Raw genomic sequence first — 21,083 nt, forward strand, 5'->3', positions numbered from 1 at the left:
TCCAGAGGATCCCCCATCCAGGTGATCCTCCCTCACTGGTCCACCCCCAGGAACTGGATCCAATAGTGATGGTCGTGGTCTGGCCACCTGGATTACAGATCCCCTGGGACTAGTCAGGGAGGACACCTTCAGTTTTCTCACACTATGCGTGTCAGTAATTTAGCCGAGCTCAGGCCCGTGTCAACCACAGTGGTCCGCCCTACCGGGGTATACAAAAGGCGGCTCACGCAGCTAAGATGACAGCCATGCCAGATACGCACTAGATAGCTGAGCTCCAAAGACGGTAATCAATGCACAGAGTGGATTGGACACTGGTGTCTACGTCAATGGTCACATGACCTCATGTACACATGACTGGCTCAATGGCGGCAGGCAGCAGGGCTATATGGCTACAATTGTGCAGGCACCTGTGCAAAAGCGCGCACAGCCTGCCTGGGAGGAGCAGTTCTTCGACAAATTTCTGACGCTCATGTTGTCCCTGCAGATGGGGTAACATTCTAAAGGGCATCATCCTGGATATAATCCCTCCCATGGTCCCGCAGCAGCCAGTACCAGCACAGCCACAGGCTCCATGTGGAAGCGCACTGCTCCCTCACCCTACGGCCACACCAGTGGGTGCCAGCATGCTGCTCCATCCGGCCACTCCACTGCCGGGTGATCAGCAAGACACAGACTGGGAAGAACAGGACACCTCTTTGTCGACAAGAGCGTTCCATGACAGGATTGCCAGCCTGGCGGATTACCAGGGAATCCCCCAGCCGCAAAAGGCGCACCCTGAAGTTGGCGTCCTGGTAGAGGTTCTAATCATCCATGCAGACTTCAGGTAAGGTATACCCCTACAGACGGATGTCGAAAAACCCAAGGCAAGAATAGTTGGGCTAAGCCACACTCCACAGCCAGTGAGCAAAAAGCTGGATGGTAAGTTTAGGCAGGTCGAGGGCGATGCACTACTCTTGTCCGTACAACCTCAGCCACTGTCGTCCGTCATCGCGGCGGCCTCCATGTATGCCAAACCCCAGGTGTCCTCAACCAGCACATCCACATCGGCAGTACTGGACAAGGAGGAGAAGGTCCCTGGGGCCTATGGCAAGAAGGTCTATTCCAACTCAGGCCTTCACTTCAGGCAGGAAAATGCAATGCTGATGCTATCCTAGCAGCAGCGAATCAATGGCTGTGGTGTGAGATCGCGGACTTCCTTGACATTCCGGCTCACAAGCAGGTGTTATTGAAGGCAAGTTTGGCGGAGGCCAAGATAGTGGCACAAGATCTCTTGGAAGCCACGGTCGTCCATATTGATACTGAGAGTAGAGCCATATGCATAGCTACAGACATGAGAAGGGCAGCCTGGCTCAAGGCCACAAGGTTCAACCCAGATGTTCAAGAAAGAATTCTTGATCTGCAATTCGAGGGGGTGACGATTTGTTTCACTCCGAGAAAACAAAAATAGAGTGACTCCACAATATTAGAACTGATGCTCTCAGTTGGCCCTTTACTGGGCTGCACACGCGTGTGCTATTATGTTGATCGATTGTTCAAAATAATTAGTATTCTTCACTACAAATGGTTAGAATTATCACAAAGGAACTATTTATTCACTTTACTCTTAGGTTCTTTCATCAAATATTATTCCTTCATATTCAATGAGGCCAGGCAAATATATTGGTTAAGGTTTCATGTAAATATGCCTATGCATTTCGGTTTATAACGTTCTTCAGGGCTGTACAAAATATCTAGCATACACTTTCTTTTACAGTTAATTGTATAGAAAACGCCAGGTATCAATGTATTGAAATCATGCAAGTAAAGGCAGAAAAATCACATACCAATATTTTAAGTGTCCACCCATGTGTGCCAAGGGGTTGACATGGAAACAAAAGAGAACTGACAGTCAGCTAGGTTGAAAAAATCGAAATAGCTAGTGTTTGACACGAGTATGTTAAAATTAAGCGTTGTACCTTGTGCATTCAAAACGGATCTTCTAATAGCGTGCAGAATGCACGTACAAACGTTGCTCCTGTCAAAGATAAAGGAGCTGGTAAGTGCTGATGGAAGTCGGCACAGGATTATAATGCTCCGTGTAACTGGTACGCTTACCTTGTTCAGCAGAACAGAGTCGCAAAGTCAACTCGCCGAAGCGCGAACGCGAATGCTATCTCCAGTATTTATCTGTTGTCATGGAGACGAGACCACGCACTACAGCCAAGCTGCTGCAAGTTGCCTCCTACCACTCCCTCCCGCGTTTGCTCCACCACAGACCAGGACCTTGACGAAAAGAAAACCAGCTCCCAAACGACCATGTCACTGGCTATTCTTACCAAGCCGACAGCCAAAAGCTTTGGCCAGGGGCAACCTCGAGCGGATAGAGGCCGAACATTTGGGCGATTTAGGGGTTACCAAGACCGAAGGGCCTGGCAGCCTGACCGGTCTTCCAGTTAACACTGCCGGAAGCAACAAATCCTTGCAAACGGGTTCTTGCACTTCCTTCCTGCACCCCAGCCTCAGAGGCAAAGAAACCGTGACGTGAAGCGTCAGATCCACAGCACTCCAGTGGGAGGCAAATTGGCCCTCGAAAATCAGTCCTGGCGGACAATGTATTCAGACTCTTAGGTACTGTCGGTGGACTCACAAGGCATCCGTCTCCCCGTTTCACCCCCCCCTGTTCTCTGCTCCTCCCCCAAATCGGGACACCATCACTCCTAGCAGAGATACGCTTGCTTATAGCGAGCGAAGTGCTATAGGAAGTACCAATCCCTCAGCAGGGTTTGGGCTTTTACTCCCGCATACTCGCTATTCAGAAGAAAACCAGACAGGCCTGCAAGTGGTCCTAGATCTATCGTTCTTAAACATGTACCTGCCCTTGCAGAAGTTCAAAATGGTTACACAAGCCCTGATAGCCGAGTTGTGGTGTGTGGGGAGACTAGCTGTGCACCCTGGATCTGATGGAGGCATACCTACACGTCCCTATTTGTCAGCCCCATCGTACGTTCCTCAGGTTTTGGGCTTGCATTTCCAATACAAGGTGCTGCAGTTTGGCCTCAACTCAGCGCCAAGGGTCTTAACGAGGCTTATTAACACTGTGGCAGTGCCGCTCAGATTGGAGGGCCTACTTGTTTATCCGTATCTCAACGACTGGTTGGTCGGGGGGAGTGTCCGGGGCAGGTCAAGGACACAGCAGACAGGCTCATGACCACCCTCTGCGACCTGGCGTTCTCCTTTGACTTTCAGAAGTCGTAGTTGCAGCTGACACAAACCCTGGTATTCCTGGGACTCCTAAGGGACACACAACGGCAGATATTTCCTACAGAGGAGAAGGTGGTTACCATCAAGGCGGCTGTCGGATATGTCCTCAGCAGGACAGTCACCGCGGCATGGTGGTATCAGCACTTTTTGGGCGTAATGGCTGCATGTCTCCTGGTGATGCCGTATACCAGGCTCAAAAAAGAGGAAACGGCAGCTACACTTTTCAGACTCCTGGAACCAGGAGGACGGGGCCCAGTCAGCGGCAGTTGCCATACCGGCGAGCCTGCACCATCATATTGAGTGGTGGAGGCAGGACTCCAACCTCAGGTCGGGCAAGCCATTCAAATAGCCCAAACTGGAGCACACAGTTATGACGGCCGCCCTAGCAGCCTGGTCCCTGAGCCGATACGTCTTCAGCACCTCAAGATGTCTCAGACAACAGTAAATCATCCAAGAGGCCAGGAGACAAGCTACATGCAAGCAATACAGAAGAGAATGGGCCAGGTTCTGCTTCTGGGCCAGACACACAGGGGTAGATCCTCTAAAATGCACCCTACACCAGGTGCTGTCATTCTCAGCACACCTAAGAAGCGAACAATAAATAAAATAAAGCTAGCCAGATCAGGGGTCCAGGTAGACACATGCAAGACCTACCTGGCAGCAATTGGTACATACACAAACTCTGATACAATTTCTTTTTCTACTTCCAACCCAGTGGTGAAAAGACACCTGGCGGGTTTGATAAGGCTGTTCCCGCTGGTCAGATTCCAGCATCAAGTCTGGGATCTCAACATAGTTCTCAGCGCACCCGCGCATAAACCACTGGAGCCCATGGCAGTTGCGGACATCAGGCTGGTTACTATCAAAACTGCGCTACTTGTGGGCCTCACATCGGCACGCAGGATTAGCAAAATCAAAGCTCTGGTGGCAATGGAGCCATACACGACTTTCCATCAAGACAAAGTGGTGCTCCGCACTCATCCTTCGTTTCTCCTGAAGGTGGTCTCCTCCTTCCGCATCAACGAGGAGAGTCTACTCACATCTTTCTTCCCTAGTCCTACGGATGTGGCGGGAAAAGTGCTGCACTGTCTTGACGTCAGGCGAGCATTGAAATTCTATTTGGACAGGACCAAAGATTTCCATAAGTCAGAAGCTCTTTAATCCATAATCAGGTGGATGGTTTCGGCCATTCAGGAAGCCCACAAGGCACAGCAGAAGGAGTTTCCAAGAAACATACACGCTCATGCAGTCAGGGCCAAGGCAACAGTGGTCGCTTTCCAAAGGCATGTATCACAGCAGGTGATTAGTGGGCAGCGACATGGGCCAGCCCGTCTGCCTTCTGCAGGCACTACTGCCTCTACTGCCTGGGTCTCAGTGCACGTTATGATGCATCCTTCGGCCAGGCGGTACTTCAAAATCTGTTCGCCTAAGAGGGTCAACTACACTCCTCCCTAGGGCTTTATGATCATTGGTAAACGCCCATACAGGATGGAGGAAAGGGGACTGGACGTAGGAGTAATTACATGTTACTCACCGGAGTGACAAACATAGTTCTAGTGCATAGTCCCCTTTCCTCCATTCTTCCCACCATCCTCCCCCTTAAATAGATGCAGAGGCCATAGCCGGATTAATGCAGCCGACGCGCCAAAGTGGACTTGGTGTGGCACCAGTGGGCAGAGTCAAGGGAGTGCATGCTGCCGCGGCCACACCTGTGCACCTCCAAATTTAAAGGCAAAGGCAAATGTTCTCTTTAGAAAAGGTCCCCGTCCCGTCCCTTGCGAGGGATGCCGATACAGGATGGAGGAAAGTGGACTTTGGACTAGGAGTACGTTAGTCACTCTGGTGAGTAACTTGTAATTATTCATCATACATGCTCTTTCACACCAAAGTACCACTTTTTCTCACCAACCAATACCTCCCCTTGCACACGCTTTCTATAATTTTCTTCTGCGGTCCACTGCACCCTCCTTCCTCCGCCTGATCTCTCAAGTCCAACTTCTCCTCCCTTGACTTCACTTGAACAACCCACACCACTCTGTGTTCCTTCTACCCCTCTTTATTCTCCTCGCCTGTCCTGGTGCTCAGCTGGATCCCAAGGCCAATTGCTACCTTGTTCTTTCCCTGGGGTCGTGTCCTTCAGATGTGAGCCCCATTCTCAAATGCAGGTCTGCCAGAGTTTTGTAATGGTAGCCGGCAACAGCGGTATCAGGTAATATTATCCCCATATATATGGTTGCCGTAAATAATATTGCCGGGAAAAGGTTGTGGCGATATTATTTGGGTGACCATATATATGGGGACAGGGGCAAAAAAAAAATTGGGAGTTGTGGGGGTATCCCCCGCATGTTCCATGCAATAATGTCGCCACAAAAAACGGCCATTTTTCGGCGATATTTTTGTATGGCGAGATTTTTGTGGCGACTTTATTACATGGAACCGCAACAGCTTAGTTCTTAATCCCGTGGTCTGGTGTTTCGTGTTTGCCAGTCTGCAGCACGAATGGCTCTGCTGCCTTGCTGTTCACAGCCTGCTTTCTTGCTGGTGGGTTGCGTTCTCCCTACTCATCCGCAAGGGTTTCTGGGATTTGGAGTCCTAGAAGGGAGGTACGAGAACACTGGCCAGAGCAGGACACAGTATGTATAGGTTGATCATGTAGCCAGGCACATGTAGAGGGGACAGAGACTGGCACCCTCCTAACTCCCTGACCCTGCATCTGTGACCTTACTGGCTCTGGCATCCACCTTAATAGGCTGCTTGCCCCAGGTCGAGAGAGGTCCTGGCTCAGGGGCCAACTCTCCCAGGTATTGAGGGCACATTTTTTTTCCTTCAGACATACATCAATAAATTACTTTGTTCCAATTTACTCTTAATGTGACCTCCATGTCTGACATATGTAGCACTCATTCCAGCCATTCCTCAATGACCAAAGCATTGTTGGACTTCAGTCGCTCAAACTGAAGGAAACATTCAACTGTACACAAATGAGAAGAAAATAAGCCTTTATGGAATAAGGTGTCCTGCGCAGCTGTTGGCTCTGCAATAGGCATTACACCTGGTGATTTGCAGTGTCCATTTTATCATTTGCTTTAATGTCTTCTATTCTCTCGCCCCCTCTTGCTAACTCTCCTCTGCCGATGCGACGGGGGCCTGGTCCCTTCAGAGTCATACAGGGGCCAGTCCACACCCTACCAGTCCACCCAACATCCCTTGTCAGCACTTGCCCATGGGCTCCCTTTCCCGAACTATCCCAACTTGGTCCTTCTTGTCTCTGCACTCATCCTCACTATCCCCCTTTCCCCTGGAACTTGACACATTGGCCTGCCCCGCTTTTGCCCGCCCCCTTCACTGGGGGCACCCACTCCTGCACTTCTCCCTTTACCCTCTCCCCCCACTGCCCTTACCACCTTGTCAAGCACTTGCACTTTAGTATTGTCACAAGACCAATATAACCTTTTCTTACTGTTACTTTTGTGATTCCCATGCTCTTCACCCCCCGCCCCCCTCTCAAATTTGTCTTGTGGCGTCTGGAAACACTTGTGTATAGGCGCCATACAAAAAATGTCCAATAAATAAATAAAAATACAGCTATTTACAAGCACTGATTAAACACTGCAGTTCTTAAATGGGCCCCGGAGTTCTGATAGATATTACACCTTCCTGGAGTACAGGCCTTAAGTAATGGACATTCTATTGAGTTCTATGTGATCCTCATTGGGCATTTGTGCTATAGCGATTGCGCCATACGGATTTCAAGTTAGACCAATTTAGAGGCACCTTATCTACTGTATTGTAGATAATGTCTCTTTTAAGATTGCATGTGTAGATATTATGGATTTAAACTATCCACATTGAATCCAACACTTTCTTCCTTATCCACTAGAAGATAATCCCTCTTCGTAATTTGCCTTATCACCTGTGTAGTGATTTCATAAAAAGAAAAAAACACAATACACTAATAATCTGATCTAGACACGACAATGGGAGGTCAGACTGGTGGTATGACCAGTGCTTTAAAAAAATTGATATTCCTTTTAATTGGAAAACAAGACCAGCCGTCCTTCAGGTTCCCACACTCTTCAAAACAAGTACTTATTAAAGCCTACATTTTGAATGAGAAATGTGTTGTGTAATGGAGGTGTTTACTTTTTTGCTTTCTGTCTTTGGTGTACAATGTGTAATGCTTTCCCTTCTCTCCTTTAACCAATCCTTTGATTTAAAAAAAAATATATATGTTTGGCATCGTCTACTTCCAGCAGTTTACACGATTATATCATTGTGTTTTCTAGATTGCAGTTAAGCAAGGTGGTGATATTCAGATAAATGTATATGAAATAACCCCATATTCCTTTGAACCACACCATCCTTCACGCCAAAAATCATGTGAAAATGTTACAGAAGTAAAGTTATCCTCTTTGAAGAAAGGAAAGAAACATGTTGCACATTATTCGCCGCTGGCTAAAGCGGTCAGACAGGACCTAAAGAGCAAACGCGAGACCACTGAAAAGGTATTTGTAAAATTGATAGTTCTTGTTGTACTTTTCTTTCTGATCATTTGAAATACAGTATTGAATGTAGTATATCTAGGAATTATTACTGACTCCTAATTGTCAACATTTGCATGTTAAGCTCTGTTATTAAGGTTCTATGATCCTTAGAGATTGCACTGTAGAAGGCATGTTTATGGCCCTTGGTGCTAGCAGATTTCTTTACCTTCTTCTGAGGTTGCTGATATTTTTCTATTTTCCTGTCAAATCAGCAATTATTTTAGCTGTACTGATGAATCATCGAGGGTACGAGGAAATTGCCCAAAAGGCAACTATTGCACCTAGCCTTGCACCTGCCAGCTGGCTGCACCTCTTATTGTTTTTATTCATTTACTGTTTATCTTGTTTAGTTTAGTGTATTTATAGAGTGCTCCGAACCCTTAGGCAACTGGGTGCTAAACTTACATGTTGCTAAAATATAGACAGATTAAGATTAAACGCAACACTATTTTTTTTTTACAAAATGTACAGATATACATCAATATGGCAAAATGTAAGCTATACAACAATAGGACAAAGTCTACAAAGTTTCCGGATATGCATAACAAAAACCAGCCTGAGGTGCAGAGTGGAGATCCAATCATAAGAATATAGAGCAAGATTTAGCACGTAGTTAGACAGTAAGTCTGGATTCTTGCTCATGAAGCCATACCTTAGTCTTTTTTCAGAATAGGTGGTAGGAGGGTTCGTCTTATGGATAGAGGGAAGGCATTCCGTGTTTTGGCCGCAAGGATAGGGAAGCTAGCTCCACCCGCTCCTTGTTGCCTGAATCGGGGAATCTTGACACACTGCCTCATAGCTGATCTGATGGGGGCGTGTGGATGTATGGCGGGAAAAGGTGTCAGACAGATAGGTGGGGGCTTGGTTTGAGAGGCATTTGTGAGTGAGTGAGGGAGAGTGTTTTGTAGGTTATTCTTTGGTTAATGTTGAGCCATTTTAGTGAATGTCTAGTTTCCGATAAGTGGGAGTTCCTTGGAATGTTTAGGGCTGCTCGAATGGCGTTATTTATTTTTATTAAGGTTCTGTTTAGAAGTACCCAGGTATAGTGCATTACAATAATCCAACTTGGAGAGGACTAAGGCGCTGGATATTATAATGCAATTGGCTGGGGATAGGTACAGGTGATAAGCTGTAATAAGCTTGCAGGTGTAGGCGGGTGAAGAGGCCATGCCGTTGGTTTGTCTATTGTTTATTATAGGTAGCTGGGCGCTTGAAAAACGTAGGAGTTACATACATACAGTAAGTGCCGGCACATTACAATCCAATGCAGTATAAACAATAAGGACCCTGGTTACATGTGGGTCAGGACGGATGACATGCAGGTAAAGAATCATAAGACATACACACGGTTACCGGAGTCAGAAATAGGCATGGAAGGTTTAGTTGAGTGCCTTGTTGCTCAGCCAAATCTTTGTTAGCTTTAAAGGTGAGGAAGGATGGTTCTTGTCTGAGGGGGATGAGAATGGAGTTCCAGCGTTTCGCGGCTTGTACTGGGAAACTAGCTCCCCCGGCTGTTTTTAGATTGAATCTGGGTACCATCAGATTGTGGGAATGAGTAGACCTGGCAATACTTGTAGGTTGGTGTTTGCAGAATTTGTCTGCCAGGTATTTTGGGGCTGAATTTGTGAGGCATTTGTGCATGATGGCTAGGGTGCGTAGTTTGATTCTATCACGGATAGGTAGCCAGTTGGCATTCTGTCTGTGTGGTGAGATGTGACAGGATCTGGGAAGGCTGAGGGCTCCTCTTAGGGAGTTATTCTGAAGTACGTGGAGTTTATTTAGGTTGTGTTCAGAAGAACCCAGGAAGAGAGTGTTGCAGTAGTCAAGTTTAGATAGAGCGAGAGCTCTAGCAAGCGTTAGACAGCTGCTTGTGGACAGGTAGGCTTTGCAGCTATAGATTATTTTGTTAGTGTAGGCTGTGGATGAAGCTACGCTATTTACCTGTTTTTTGAGCGAGAGGGTTGAGTCAAGACAGTGACGAAGGAGGAGTATCTGAAGTTGTTTATTCAGGCGTGCCTGGGTGCCCACGATCATCAACTCTGTCTTGTCGTTGTTGGGTCAAAGACCATTGGTGGCCATCCAGGCCTGAATCTCAAGGTAGATGGAGTTTAGAAGTTTGGAATCGTGGTCGTAGCGGCCAGTGAGGGGGATGAGGACTTGTGTCATCTGCATAGTTAGTGTAGATGACAACCAGGTTGTCCAGCCGGTCGAAGAGAAGCTTCTTAAATATATTATAGAGGGTGGACGACACACAAGAACCCTGTGGGACGCCACAAAGTATCGGTGTAGGGTCAGCAGAAGCTGACGGGGAAAAGACTCTGGTGGTTCTGTTGGAGAGGAAGGATTTAACCCAATTGGAGGCATTAGTGGAAAAGGCTGCTGCTGTGGTCAGATGTTTGGTAAGGATTTGATGGTCGACAAGATCGAAGGCAGCAGATTGGTCTAGGAGTAGGATTGCTAATTTTCCATTGTCCTTAGCCTCGTCCATTTGGATCTTTAGATCTAGGAGGGCTGTCTCGGTACCATGTCTGGGTCTGAAACCTGACTGTCTGAGTCCAAGGAGTTCATTCTCCTCCAGGTGCTTCTGTATTTGCAGATAGGCAACCCTATCCAGAATTTTTAGGAGGAATGGGACGGTGGTGATGGGCCTATAATTGGGAGGGACTTTGGAGTCAAGGTTGTTTTTTTAGTAGAAGAAAAACAAAGATGTTCCCAGTCTCACTGCGCCAAAAAATTATAATTAGTTGTTTGTGCAAAGAGAAGCCTTTATTGTTTGTGCGAAGAGAAGCCTGACACGTGTTCAAGCTGTGTACAGCTTTTCATCAGAGGCTTAAATTGCATAGTACATCATTTCCATACAAATTGGGTAAAGTTAAAAATAAAACATACACATGATTGTTTTGTGCAAAGAATTGTTACATAAAGAACATAGGCACAAGTTGAGAGCAAGCAGTCCAGGGCGCGATGCAACCACAAAAAATAAAACACATGTACATCACATGTAGGAAAAGTAAAAAAGTAGAAATTAAGTTACCACAAATTAACCAATTTCATTCGTAGTAGTCTGTTGACAGACAAACAAAAAGAGAAAAAGAAACATAATTTTAGAAACAAAGGTTGGCCATAGCAGCGCAATCACGTTCCACTTAGTAAGCTAAGTCTTAAATCAAAGACTGTAATGTATTCCAAAAATAAGTACCTTAGGTTGCAGCAATAAGAACTCCACATTTAAAGTAGGACAATGCCAGATACAGTTCTGTAGGCAGGTAGATTAAGTCATTACTGGAAAGCCAATTGCAGAAAAATATTACGTAAGTTACCAAAACAAACCGTAATGCTGTCAATAAAATCAATAAAAACATACCTCCAAAATGCCTCGCAGTTGCAGAAAGCTAATTTCGCCAAAGAAACCAGAAAGAGAAAATAAATCTCAAATTAGTATTCAAAAAACCACCAAAGTACCCATTAGATTAACTCCAATTAACTCGTGATTCAAAAGGACTGTGGACAATTCCTAACTGGTTAACCAAAAAAGCCAATTAAAAGTTAAAGGTAGGACTAAATATACTGCCCCGTGGGGGCAATGACACTTTGTACAGCCCCACAAAACGAATGTCATTTTTGCAGTCCATTTGATGAGATTTTTGCCAATGATGGGCAAGGGGGTATTTGGCATATTGGCTCCCAAACTAAGTTAGGCTTTTCTAAAGGTGTGTTTAGTTCACCCAACATGGCGATCCTTTTTGCCCCTTTCTGTTTGTCTTACTTGGAAGGCCATGCATTGTGCTATACTGCATTCCAGTATATTTAGTCCTACCTTTCTTTCGTGCATTGTGCAATGGTAACACGAGTAGACTGAAACACACGGTCATTGAGGTAGGTCTGTTTACTTTGCTCTCCGCAATTTGTAGTTTTAACTTTTAATGTCTGTGCCTATCCGTGAGCGCCGGACCGCCACCAGCACAGAACTCTGCTTCATGTGAGTACCATCTTGATGGTAGACACTACAACCAGCTGTTCAGCACCCACTTTGTGCCCATTTGAAACTAACTCTACACCCGCAGCGCGTCTGACCCGATAATGACCGCCGCACTATGGCCTGTAACAGAGCCTCATCCCTAAGCTACTACCAGTACTCAGCGCTACTCTACTGTCGCCAACCGGGGGTTGCCCTATCAAACAACCTACCGCTTTAATTTCTACTCATAGGTCTAATCTGTGTAAATGCACTTAGCATGTACCATCCTCTTTGTGCTACCTTCGATCTAGCCCTTGCCATACTTCTCCTACAAATCTGTTAATATTGCTACTTTGTCACTCTGCCAAATGGTTGTTTCTCACCAGCTGTGCTAACTTCGAACTTGCCTATGCCATATTTTGCCTACAAATCTACTAATATTGCTACTTTGTCACCTTGCCCAATGGTTGTTTCTCACCTGTTTGCGACTTTATGCTAATTCTCGCCTACTGTTCATAACCTCCCAAACTTGTGTCTACCTTGGAACCAGAATATTGATGTTGTTATCTACCTGCCCATTGCCTCACATCAGGACAGCCCACTGTCACTCGCTCTGGCCTATCCAGTATCTAACCAGACCCAGCTTACCGACAGAGCACAATGTCATCCTTCCATAGAGTCACACTCGCCCTGGCCTCATTTCTTCCTCTAGTTCATCCAGCCACCCCTTCACTTTCACTGCCACCGCTCCCACCCACACTCGACTCCAAACCTACTTGCTCATAACCACCCAACGCTGCCATCATTGAGCCACTGAGCCCCCTTGAATGGCTACACCGCTTCACCACACCACCTACACCTCTTATCCCACTTTAAGTCCATTCAAGGAGCCAAAAACTAGATTCTCGGTTCCTTAACCACAAACCTATCGCCCAGTCCAAAAATTCTCCACTTTTCCCGAAACATCAGCTCTACCTTGCCCAATATAACCCACCCCTCCATGGATGGGTCCTCAAAACCATTTAACCTGGGGCACCCTGCAAGTGACGGGAGTAGGAGAAGCAGAGGCAGAGGGTACAAAGACCCTCATAGATCTGTTATTGAGGAAGGATTCAATCCAGGCCTTGGCTTAGTCTGAAAAGTGGCCAAGTGAAGAGAGGTGTTTACAAAGTATTTTGTGATTCACCAAATCGAAGGCCGCAGATAGGTCTACTAAGAGAAGCAAAGCCAAGTTACCTTTTGTCTTTCAGCGACTGGATTTGGGTTTTGAGGTCGATAAGGACGGTTTCAGTTCCGTGTCTGGGTCTAAATCCTGATTGCCTCAGTCCTAGTAAATTGTTAGATTCTAGGTGGTGTTGTATTTGCAAATATGCAGCACAATCAAGTATTTTCAACAGAAAAGAGACCATTGTGATTGGTCTGTAGTTGGTTGGATTGTTGGGGTCTAGTGAAGCTTTTTTAAGTAAAGGCAGTACCCGTGCATCCTTCAGATTGTTAGGTACTATACTGGATTCGAAAGAGGCGTTAATAAGTCTAGTGATAAAAGGGGCTAGTTCCTTAACAGCTTCCTTGACGAGAGGAGCAGGGCAGGCGTCTCCTTTGCAATTTGATGGTTTGAGTTTCAGTATAATCGATTCTACCTCTTTAATGGATAATGGACAGAAGTCAAATTGATGTTGACTGTTGTTGCTAATAGGATGTGCATCTGTGATGGGGTCAGCATTAGAGATGAGTGATTTCTTTATTTCTATTTTATTTTGGAGCATGGTAATTGCAGTCCTGGAGTGCATTCTGTATATTAGTGCACCATTGGGTGTCTTTCATACAAGTGGCAGGAGGTGGGACAGGCGATTCTAACTCCTTCAGGATGTTGAAGAATTCCTTTGTGTTGGACTCAGCTATAGTTGTTTTTTTTGGCTTGAAGTATGGCTATTGTGTAGTTGAAAGAGGCTGCAGTAAAGTTGTCTTTATTAGAAGAGGATGGGGATTTTTCCCAGATGACTGCTGATCTTTTAATTTTCCTGAGAGATTTAAGGTGTGGGGTGTACCAACTTTTTAAGTGGGTACATGGTTTAGATTTACATAATTTCAAGGGTGCTAGTGTTGTTTGATCTAAGAATAGTATGATTGTAAATATCGACTAGAGCTGAGGGGTCTGAGGTGGTTGTGGTAGGGTTGGTGATAGGCTGTAGCAAAGGGATGAGTTTATCTAATATTAAGTTCCATTTTTGTTCCTGGTCATAGAAGCTGGAGCTTTTGTGTTAGTCGTAAGTGAGGCAATTTCTTTGATATTGAAAAGAATGAGGTGATGGTCGGTCCAAGCGCATGGGGTGTTAGTAAGGGTGTCGATATTACAGTTTAGTTAAGCTATCCAGTCAAGAGTCCTAGTTCTGTCATGGTATCCCTAAGGGCTGCTGCTTTCTGGTCATTAGGGTCATCTAGGCCTAGATTGAAATCGCCAAGGATGATGACTTGGGATTTATTCTTGGTGTTGGTGGAAAGCAAATGTGAGATGATATTGTCAAAAGTGGTGGCGGGACCTGGTGGGCGATACAAGATATGGATGGCGATAGTCGCTGTTGGTGATTTGACGGAAAGGATTTCTGCTGAGGGCAATAGAGGACTGTTGATCTTTCTCAGACCTAGAGAGGTCTTGTGAATAAATGCAATGCCTCCTCCTTTTGAGATATTAGCATCTCTGTCTTCACGGATAATTGAGTAGTTGTCTGGGATGGCCAGAGGTAGTGAGGGGCCAGAGGCTGTGTGCGGCCAGGTCTCTGTGATAGCGATGAAGTCCAGATTGTGTGACGTAATGTGGTCCGGAATATCTGGGGCATGAGCCTGAAGTGATCTAGCATTAATAAGGGCTGCTTTTATAGAAGGAAGGCTAATAGGAAGGCTAATATTTTGTGTTTGTTCGTTAATTTGCAAGTGAATTCAGAGGCAGGTGGGGCTCCATGCTTAGCTGGAGTGGTTGATGTGATCGTATTGTGTGAGAATCTCGAGCTAAGTCTGTGGTTTCTTTGTGTGGTGCAAGGTGGGGTAGGTAATACAGTGAGTGTGCGAGGTTGATGAGATAGGTTGTAGGATGAGCCGGGGGGCTCAGTGGCTTTAGTGATAACTCAGGTGTCAAAGGTGGTATATGTCGTAGTTGTGTTGTAGAAGGGTGTAGTTTTGGACAAGTACCGGGCTATCGTGTTTTATCTTGGATCTTAATAGTGTTATTGTTTGTGGCTGCGCACGTGTAGCATTAGAGCAGGTGGTAGTGAGCGTAATAGGGTTATGAAGGTGGATGGTGGTAGATTGGATGACATAGATAGGCTACTGGTCAGGGCATTTTGGTTGGTGGAGGATTTCATGGGTACTGAGGCTACCTTAGATAGAGTAAGGACTGTGAGTAGTAGGTTCAGATAAACCAAGCTGCAGGCAGTAGTAATGAGAACTAAATGTTGTGCCTTCATAGCTCTGATGGCTACAAGTTGCCAGAACTTTATCGGACAGCACAATTAGTACCGTGCAGAGGTAGTAACGAGCTAGGTACTTGCAATCTATGTGAAAGGTATTGCTAAAAAAGCATATTAAGAGGTGTTCCTAGTAGTTCAAGATATGCAGTACGGTGACAATAGTAGGTTAAATATTTGCAAGCTAGGTACGTGGCATCAGTTAAAGATTTTTGATAGGAGACCGCAATAGTTCAGACATAACAGGTGTAGTACTGCATAGCATCGCAATAATAGCAAAATGAGGTGCAATAAAATACGACGGGCGCGTGGCAGAATATTCCATGGCATCACAATAGCAGCGTAATGGGGTACGATGAGATGAGATGAGACAGGCATGGCCCATGGGAAGCTGGGCGTCAAGCAGTGATTGTTTAGACTCTCGTATTTGTGACAGGACGGAGCAAGTAGAGTATCTAAACGAGCAACCAGGCTCCAATGCGTGGAGCGACTCCAGGTTGGGCACGAGTTGCGTAAGCTACTCTAGACACATCATAGCAGGGTGATCTAGCACAGACTTGCAGCGTGACTTGAGGGATGATAATGGGCATACGGTAATAAAGCGTGTCGGGCATACAAAAGAAGGTATTAACAGATGAATCAGTTACTGTGGATGGTAATTGCCAATATTGTGAAACAATATGCGAGTAACTTAATTTCGAAGGGATTGTGTCCTCCGACGTATTCCTGATCTTGGATATCTCCTTCCAGCTCTGCTGGCCTTGGAAAAAATTTTTCTCTCTAGAGGGCGCTGCCCGTCGACGTCCTTCGAGTCGATGTCCCTCGACAGCCGCCATATCGACGACGACGTCATCCTGGCTATAAAGGCCGCGCGCAGCGCCCGTTGCTCAGTTCTGTTTTTCCGCACGTACTCAGTGCCTCGGAATACAGTTGCTCAGTTTTGTCAGTTAAACCTATTTACCTCGAGTTATTCGATACCGTACTCGATGGCTTCTTCGTCGGAACCGACAACTCCTCGATCCGGCTTCAAAAAATGCCGAGATTGTGGGAAAAAGATGTCGCTGACTGACCCTCACAGAGTTTGTCTGTGGTGTTTGGGAGCTGAACACCATTGTTCGGAGTGCGAGGACTGTATGTCCATGACAGCTAAGGCCCTGAAGGAGCGTAGGGGGAAGCTGGAGAAAGGTAAGACTTTTAAAGCTTCTTCTTCGTCGACGAAGTCGAGACATTCGTCTCCTCGTCACCATTCGTGCTCCAGATCTCGGAGTGGGTCTCATCACTCCTCGAGATTGAAACACTCGAAGAGGAGACGTCGAAGATCCCCTTCTCCGTCTTCATCTTCCTCTGTTTCGCCAAAGAGATTCCCGTGCCCCACGAAACATAGTTCCCAGGCTGAATGGGAGGAATTCCGCAAAAATATGATGAGCGTCTTCGAGAAAGCGGCCTCGACCCCCTCGAAGACTGCCGTGAGCGATGCTCTGGTCGAAAGACCCGAAGGTCAAAAACGCAGCGAGTCGCAGTACCCGGCGAAGGAAACCTCTCGAGCGCGTCACGAACCCTCGAGCAGGACTATGACCTCCAAACCTTCCTCGAAGGTTCCGTCGACGCCGTCGACGAATGTTCCGTCGAGGTCGATGTCTTCGACGCCGTTGTCGAAGGGACCTTCGACACACGAGTCTGTCGACACGACGCCAGCGTCGACACCGGTTTCGACGCCAAGAAAAATCACGGTTACGACACACCCAGTGTCTATCCCCAGGTCCTCGACGTCGATGGCTTCGAGATCGTCGAGTAGAATCCCAATTCTGTCGAGGTCTTCGAAGCCTCCGCCTTTGTTTTCGACGCTACGCTCGAAGCCTTCGGCGTCGACGACATCGACGTTTTCGAGGCCGATTATGACAAGTTCGGCACCCTCAGCCTTGGAAATGGGGTTTACACCCTTTATGAGTTCAGAACAATTGAGAACTATGTCCTCAATATTGGAAGAGGGTGAATTGTCTGAACAGGAAGACACATTTGAGCTGCAGGGACCTGTAACCCCAATTAGAGAGGAATTTTCCTCTGAAGAACGCAGGTTAAAGGATCTTCATGATTCCTTACATGAGGCAAGTGGGTTAGACTCCTCCCCTGAGGTGGAGTTTGCTAGGCCAGACCCGGGGGAACATGCTGAAACCCCCATAGAGCCTTAATGGCCAGGATCACAGAGTTTATGGGGTGGTCTGCACCTTCACAATCTTTCCAACATGATGACCTCACGGATATTCTTGACAAAGGCCCACAGGAGGATCCTGTGGTGCCTTTTCATAAAGCTCTTCAGAGGAAGATCATGACAAACTGGGAAACCCCAGATGTCGTACCAGCAGTAAATAAAAAACTGTCTACAAAGTACAGGGTATCCTCTACAGACCCGGAGTTTTTGTCTAAACACCCATCCCCAGAAAGTCTGGTGGTACAGGCAGCCTCCTCTACCGATGTCAAGACGGCTTATCCTACCGTCCCACAGGACAGGGACGATAAAAAATATGATGCTATGGCAAAGAAAGTCTTTTCAGCATGTAGCATGGCGTTAAAATCTGTTAATGCTACTTGCACCCTTGCTAGGTTCAGCCATACACTTTGGGAGTGTGCTTCTACAGCGGCTGACTGCATCCCGGCGGGAGAAGAAAGGGATGCGTTCCTGAATATTATACAGGACGGTAAAGACGCTATGTGCGAATCCCTCCAGACGGGCATTGATTCGGCTGACAGTATCAGCAGAGCAATGGCGGCAAGTACATCAACCAGGAGATTCGCTTGGTTGAGAAAGTCTGGTTTTGCCCCAGATGTGCAAGCCAGGCTCTTGAACATGCCATTCGATGGCTCTTCTTTGTTCGGGAAAAAGGCGGATGACAGTTTAGAGAAACTGCAAACTTCAAAAGCAGCAGCAAAATCCCTAGGAGCTGCAATCCGTCAGACTCCTTTTCGTCCCACAGGAACCTGTTGTGTCTCCCAACATTCGCCACCATCGAGACTCACGTGACCTTCGTGTCCCTGCACACGAACGGCAGCGATCTCCTGCCAAACAAAGGAGACCCGCACGTCACGGCCCGAGGGATCTTCGCCCCTTCCTTCACTGGCACCTCCCATGGAGGTTTTCGCACGACTGGCGCTGCCGATTGGGCACACACAGAACCGCACGTCACGTGACAAGGCATCCACAACGGCCTTCGTCATCATCACGGGTCACGTGACACGGACTTTTCACGTTCCCCTCCCGTGATGTGAATCATGTGACCTTCCACACAAGTTAAAGGGAGCAGAGAAACACGGAAGCACCGCTTCACAGCTGCTTCCTTCACGGACTGCTTTGGCGTTTTTTTGGATATTTGCTACCACGATTACTCGACCACGGAACTGTACACGGATTGCCTCATTCTCTGTCCCGGATATCACGCTGTTTTTCTGCCTTGTCGGAAAACACCCCTGGATTGCCATTCTGTTGGGTTCCATTGTCTACTACTGGTTTTTTGACTCGGAATTGTTCATTGGACTGCCCACGGATATCCCATTGAACACTGAACTTTTGGTTATTGACCCCGGAACTGCTTTTTGGACTGCTCACGGATTTTCCCACGTATTTGCCTCAGAGTTTATCCATCTCGAGTCCTGTCAGAGACACAACCGACCAGTGCCTGCTGTACCCCCACTACTCCTGCATACACATCAGGCCACCCTCTCCTTCACTTTCGGGTAAGCCCATTTTTGCTATCCTATCATATGGCTTTGTTGTCCATTCCCTGTGTTGATTAACCCTCCGTTGCCTTACAGTGGTCAGGGGGTCCTTTGGCGTTTCTGGTTCCTGATAAGACGACGTTCTCCACCTGTGACTTCAAGCGCTGCACGGGCAGTGTTATTTTTTCCTGTCTGTGTGGTGCTTGGGGACGGAGGTGGTAGTACTAATCTGCACGACCACCAAGGGCTAGACAGAACCTCTGCGAGGGGCAAGTCCTTTCGCTTCTACTCCACATTCGGAAGAGGTAGAGGACGACCGGCTCAAAGGGGACAAAGAAGAACTACCCGAGGTGGACGGGGTAGATATTCAAAAGCCGCAGCAACAGCAGGTGCCTCTTTACCATCGGCATCTGCATCAGCCGCCCCAAAACCACTCTGAGGACTTCCCTCACAGGACACCTGTAGGAGGCAGGTTGACTCAACATCTGGCGGTATGGCAGGCTATCACGTCAGATGCTTGGGCATTGGAAACAGTTGCCCAAGGTTACTGCCTGCCTTTCCTACGTATACCTCAGAGTCATCCACCGGGGATCAGCTCTCAGAAAGCTCCAGATCCGCTTCTCTTGCAGGAAATTTTGGACCTGCTAGAGAAAGGTGCCATAGAACCGGTACCTGTAGCGGAGAGGAACAAGAGCTGGTACTCCCCCTTACTTTCTCATTCCGAAGAAAGACGGAGGACTGAGACCCATCTTGGACTTGCGAGAATTGAACAAATTCCTCAGGAAAGACAAATTCAAGATGGTCACTCTTTCTCAGATCCTCCAGGCCCTTCAGTTCCAGGACTGGTTGGTATCTCTGGACCTTCAGGACGCTTATTTCCATGTGCCTATCCATCTCAAACACAGGAAATACCTGAGGTTCGCAATTGGCAACTCTCACTATCAATTTCGAGTGCTGCCATTTGGGCTGACCTCCGCCCCGAGGGTCTTCACCAAGTTAATGTTGGTAGTGGCGGCAAGTCTAAGGAGGGAAGGGATTCACGTCTACCCCCACCTGGACGATTGGTTGATCAGGGCTGTTTCTTCGGAACAAGCTCAGATCCAGCTAAATCACGTGTGCCACTTCCTTCACAGACTGGGCTTCTCCCTCAATTTAAAGAAGTCACAAATGATACCATCACAGAGACTCCAGTTCATAGGAGCGGTCCTGGACACTTCCCTGGGAAAAGCCTCGCCACCAGAGGTGAGGGCTCAAGATATTCTACAGATGGTTACCAAGTACCAACATGCCCAACGTCTCCCAGCCTTCGACTTTTTGAGGTTGCTAGGCCTCATGGCATCCTGCATTTTCCTAGTGCCAGAGGCTCGCCTGAGAATGAGATCCCTCCAGTGGGCACTGAGGACTCAGTGGTCACAATTCTCAGGGAGAATGACAGATCTTCTTCAGGTTCCCGGCAGAGTAGCTTGAGACCTTCAGTGGTGGGCCTGGCAGGAGTACATTCTGAAAGGAGAACAGTTTTGGCAACCCTGGCCGGAGATAACTGTAGTCACGGGTAGCCCACGCCAACGACTTGACCATCAGCGGTCGTTGGTCTCCATCGGAGTCCAGACTACATATCAACCTGTTAGAGCTGAGAGCCATCAGACTTGCGCTGAAGGCGTTCCTGCCAGCTGTACAAGGGAAAAACATCCTGATAATGACGGACAACACGGTGGCCATGCATTACCTCAACAAAAGAGGAGGCGTAGGATCACTACCCCTGTGCAGAGAGGCGATGCAGCTCTGGTTTTGGGCAATCCAAGAAGGAATCTCTCTATCGGCAGTTCACCTAGCCGGAGAGAAGAACTTGACAGCGGACGCTCTGAGCAGGCAGAGCACAGTCTCCCACGAGTGGGAGCTAGCTCAGGAAGTCCTTCAAGAGATCTTCGCCCTTTGGGGAACCCCTCAGGTAGATCTGTTCGCCACCAGCCTCAACAGGAAATGCGACCTGTTCTGCTCAAGGGAATTTCCCACGAGAGGAGCTCTGGGAGACGTGTTCATAGTGGACTGGGAGTTTCCGCTTCTGTACACGTTCCCACCGGTCCCTGTCATTCCTCAAATGATCAGGAGGTTGAGAAGATTCCGGAGAACCATGATCCTAATTGCCCCGGATTGGGCCAGGAGAACGTG

General features: G+C 47.4%; 1 protein-coding gene across 5 annotated transcripts in view; it reads left to right on the forward strand.

The window, feature by feature from the left end:
• The window catches only part of NBR1 (NBR1 autophagy cargo receptor), a 1,466,631-nt gene that overhangs the window by 214,522 nt on the left and 1,231,026 nt on the right, over positions 1–21,083 (forward strand). For all 5 annotated transcript variants that reach the window (XM_069634202.1, XM_069634206.1, XM_069634204.1 and 2 more), the window contains exon 6: positions 7,527–7,745. In XM_069634202.1, coding sequence (XP_069490303.1) covers positions 7,527–7,745 — 219 coding nt within the window. The remainder of the gene's footprint in view (positions 1–7,526; positions 7,746–21,083) is intronic.

This window comes from Ambystoma mexicanum, chromosome 13, assembly GCF_040938575.1.
Source record: "Ambystoma mexicanum isolate Mex_15411 chromosome 13, UKY_AmexF1_1, whole genome shotgun sequence".
Taxonomy (NCBI): Eukaryota; Metazoa; Chordata; class Amphibia; order Caudata; family Ambystomatidae; genus Ambystoma; species Ambystoma mexicanum.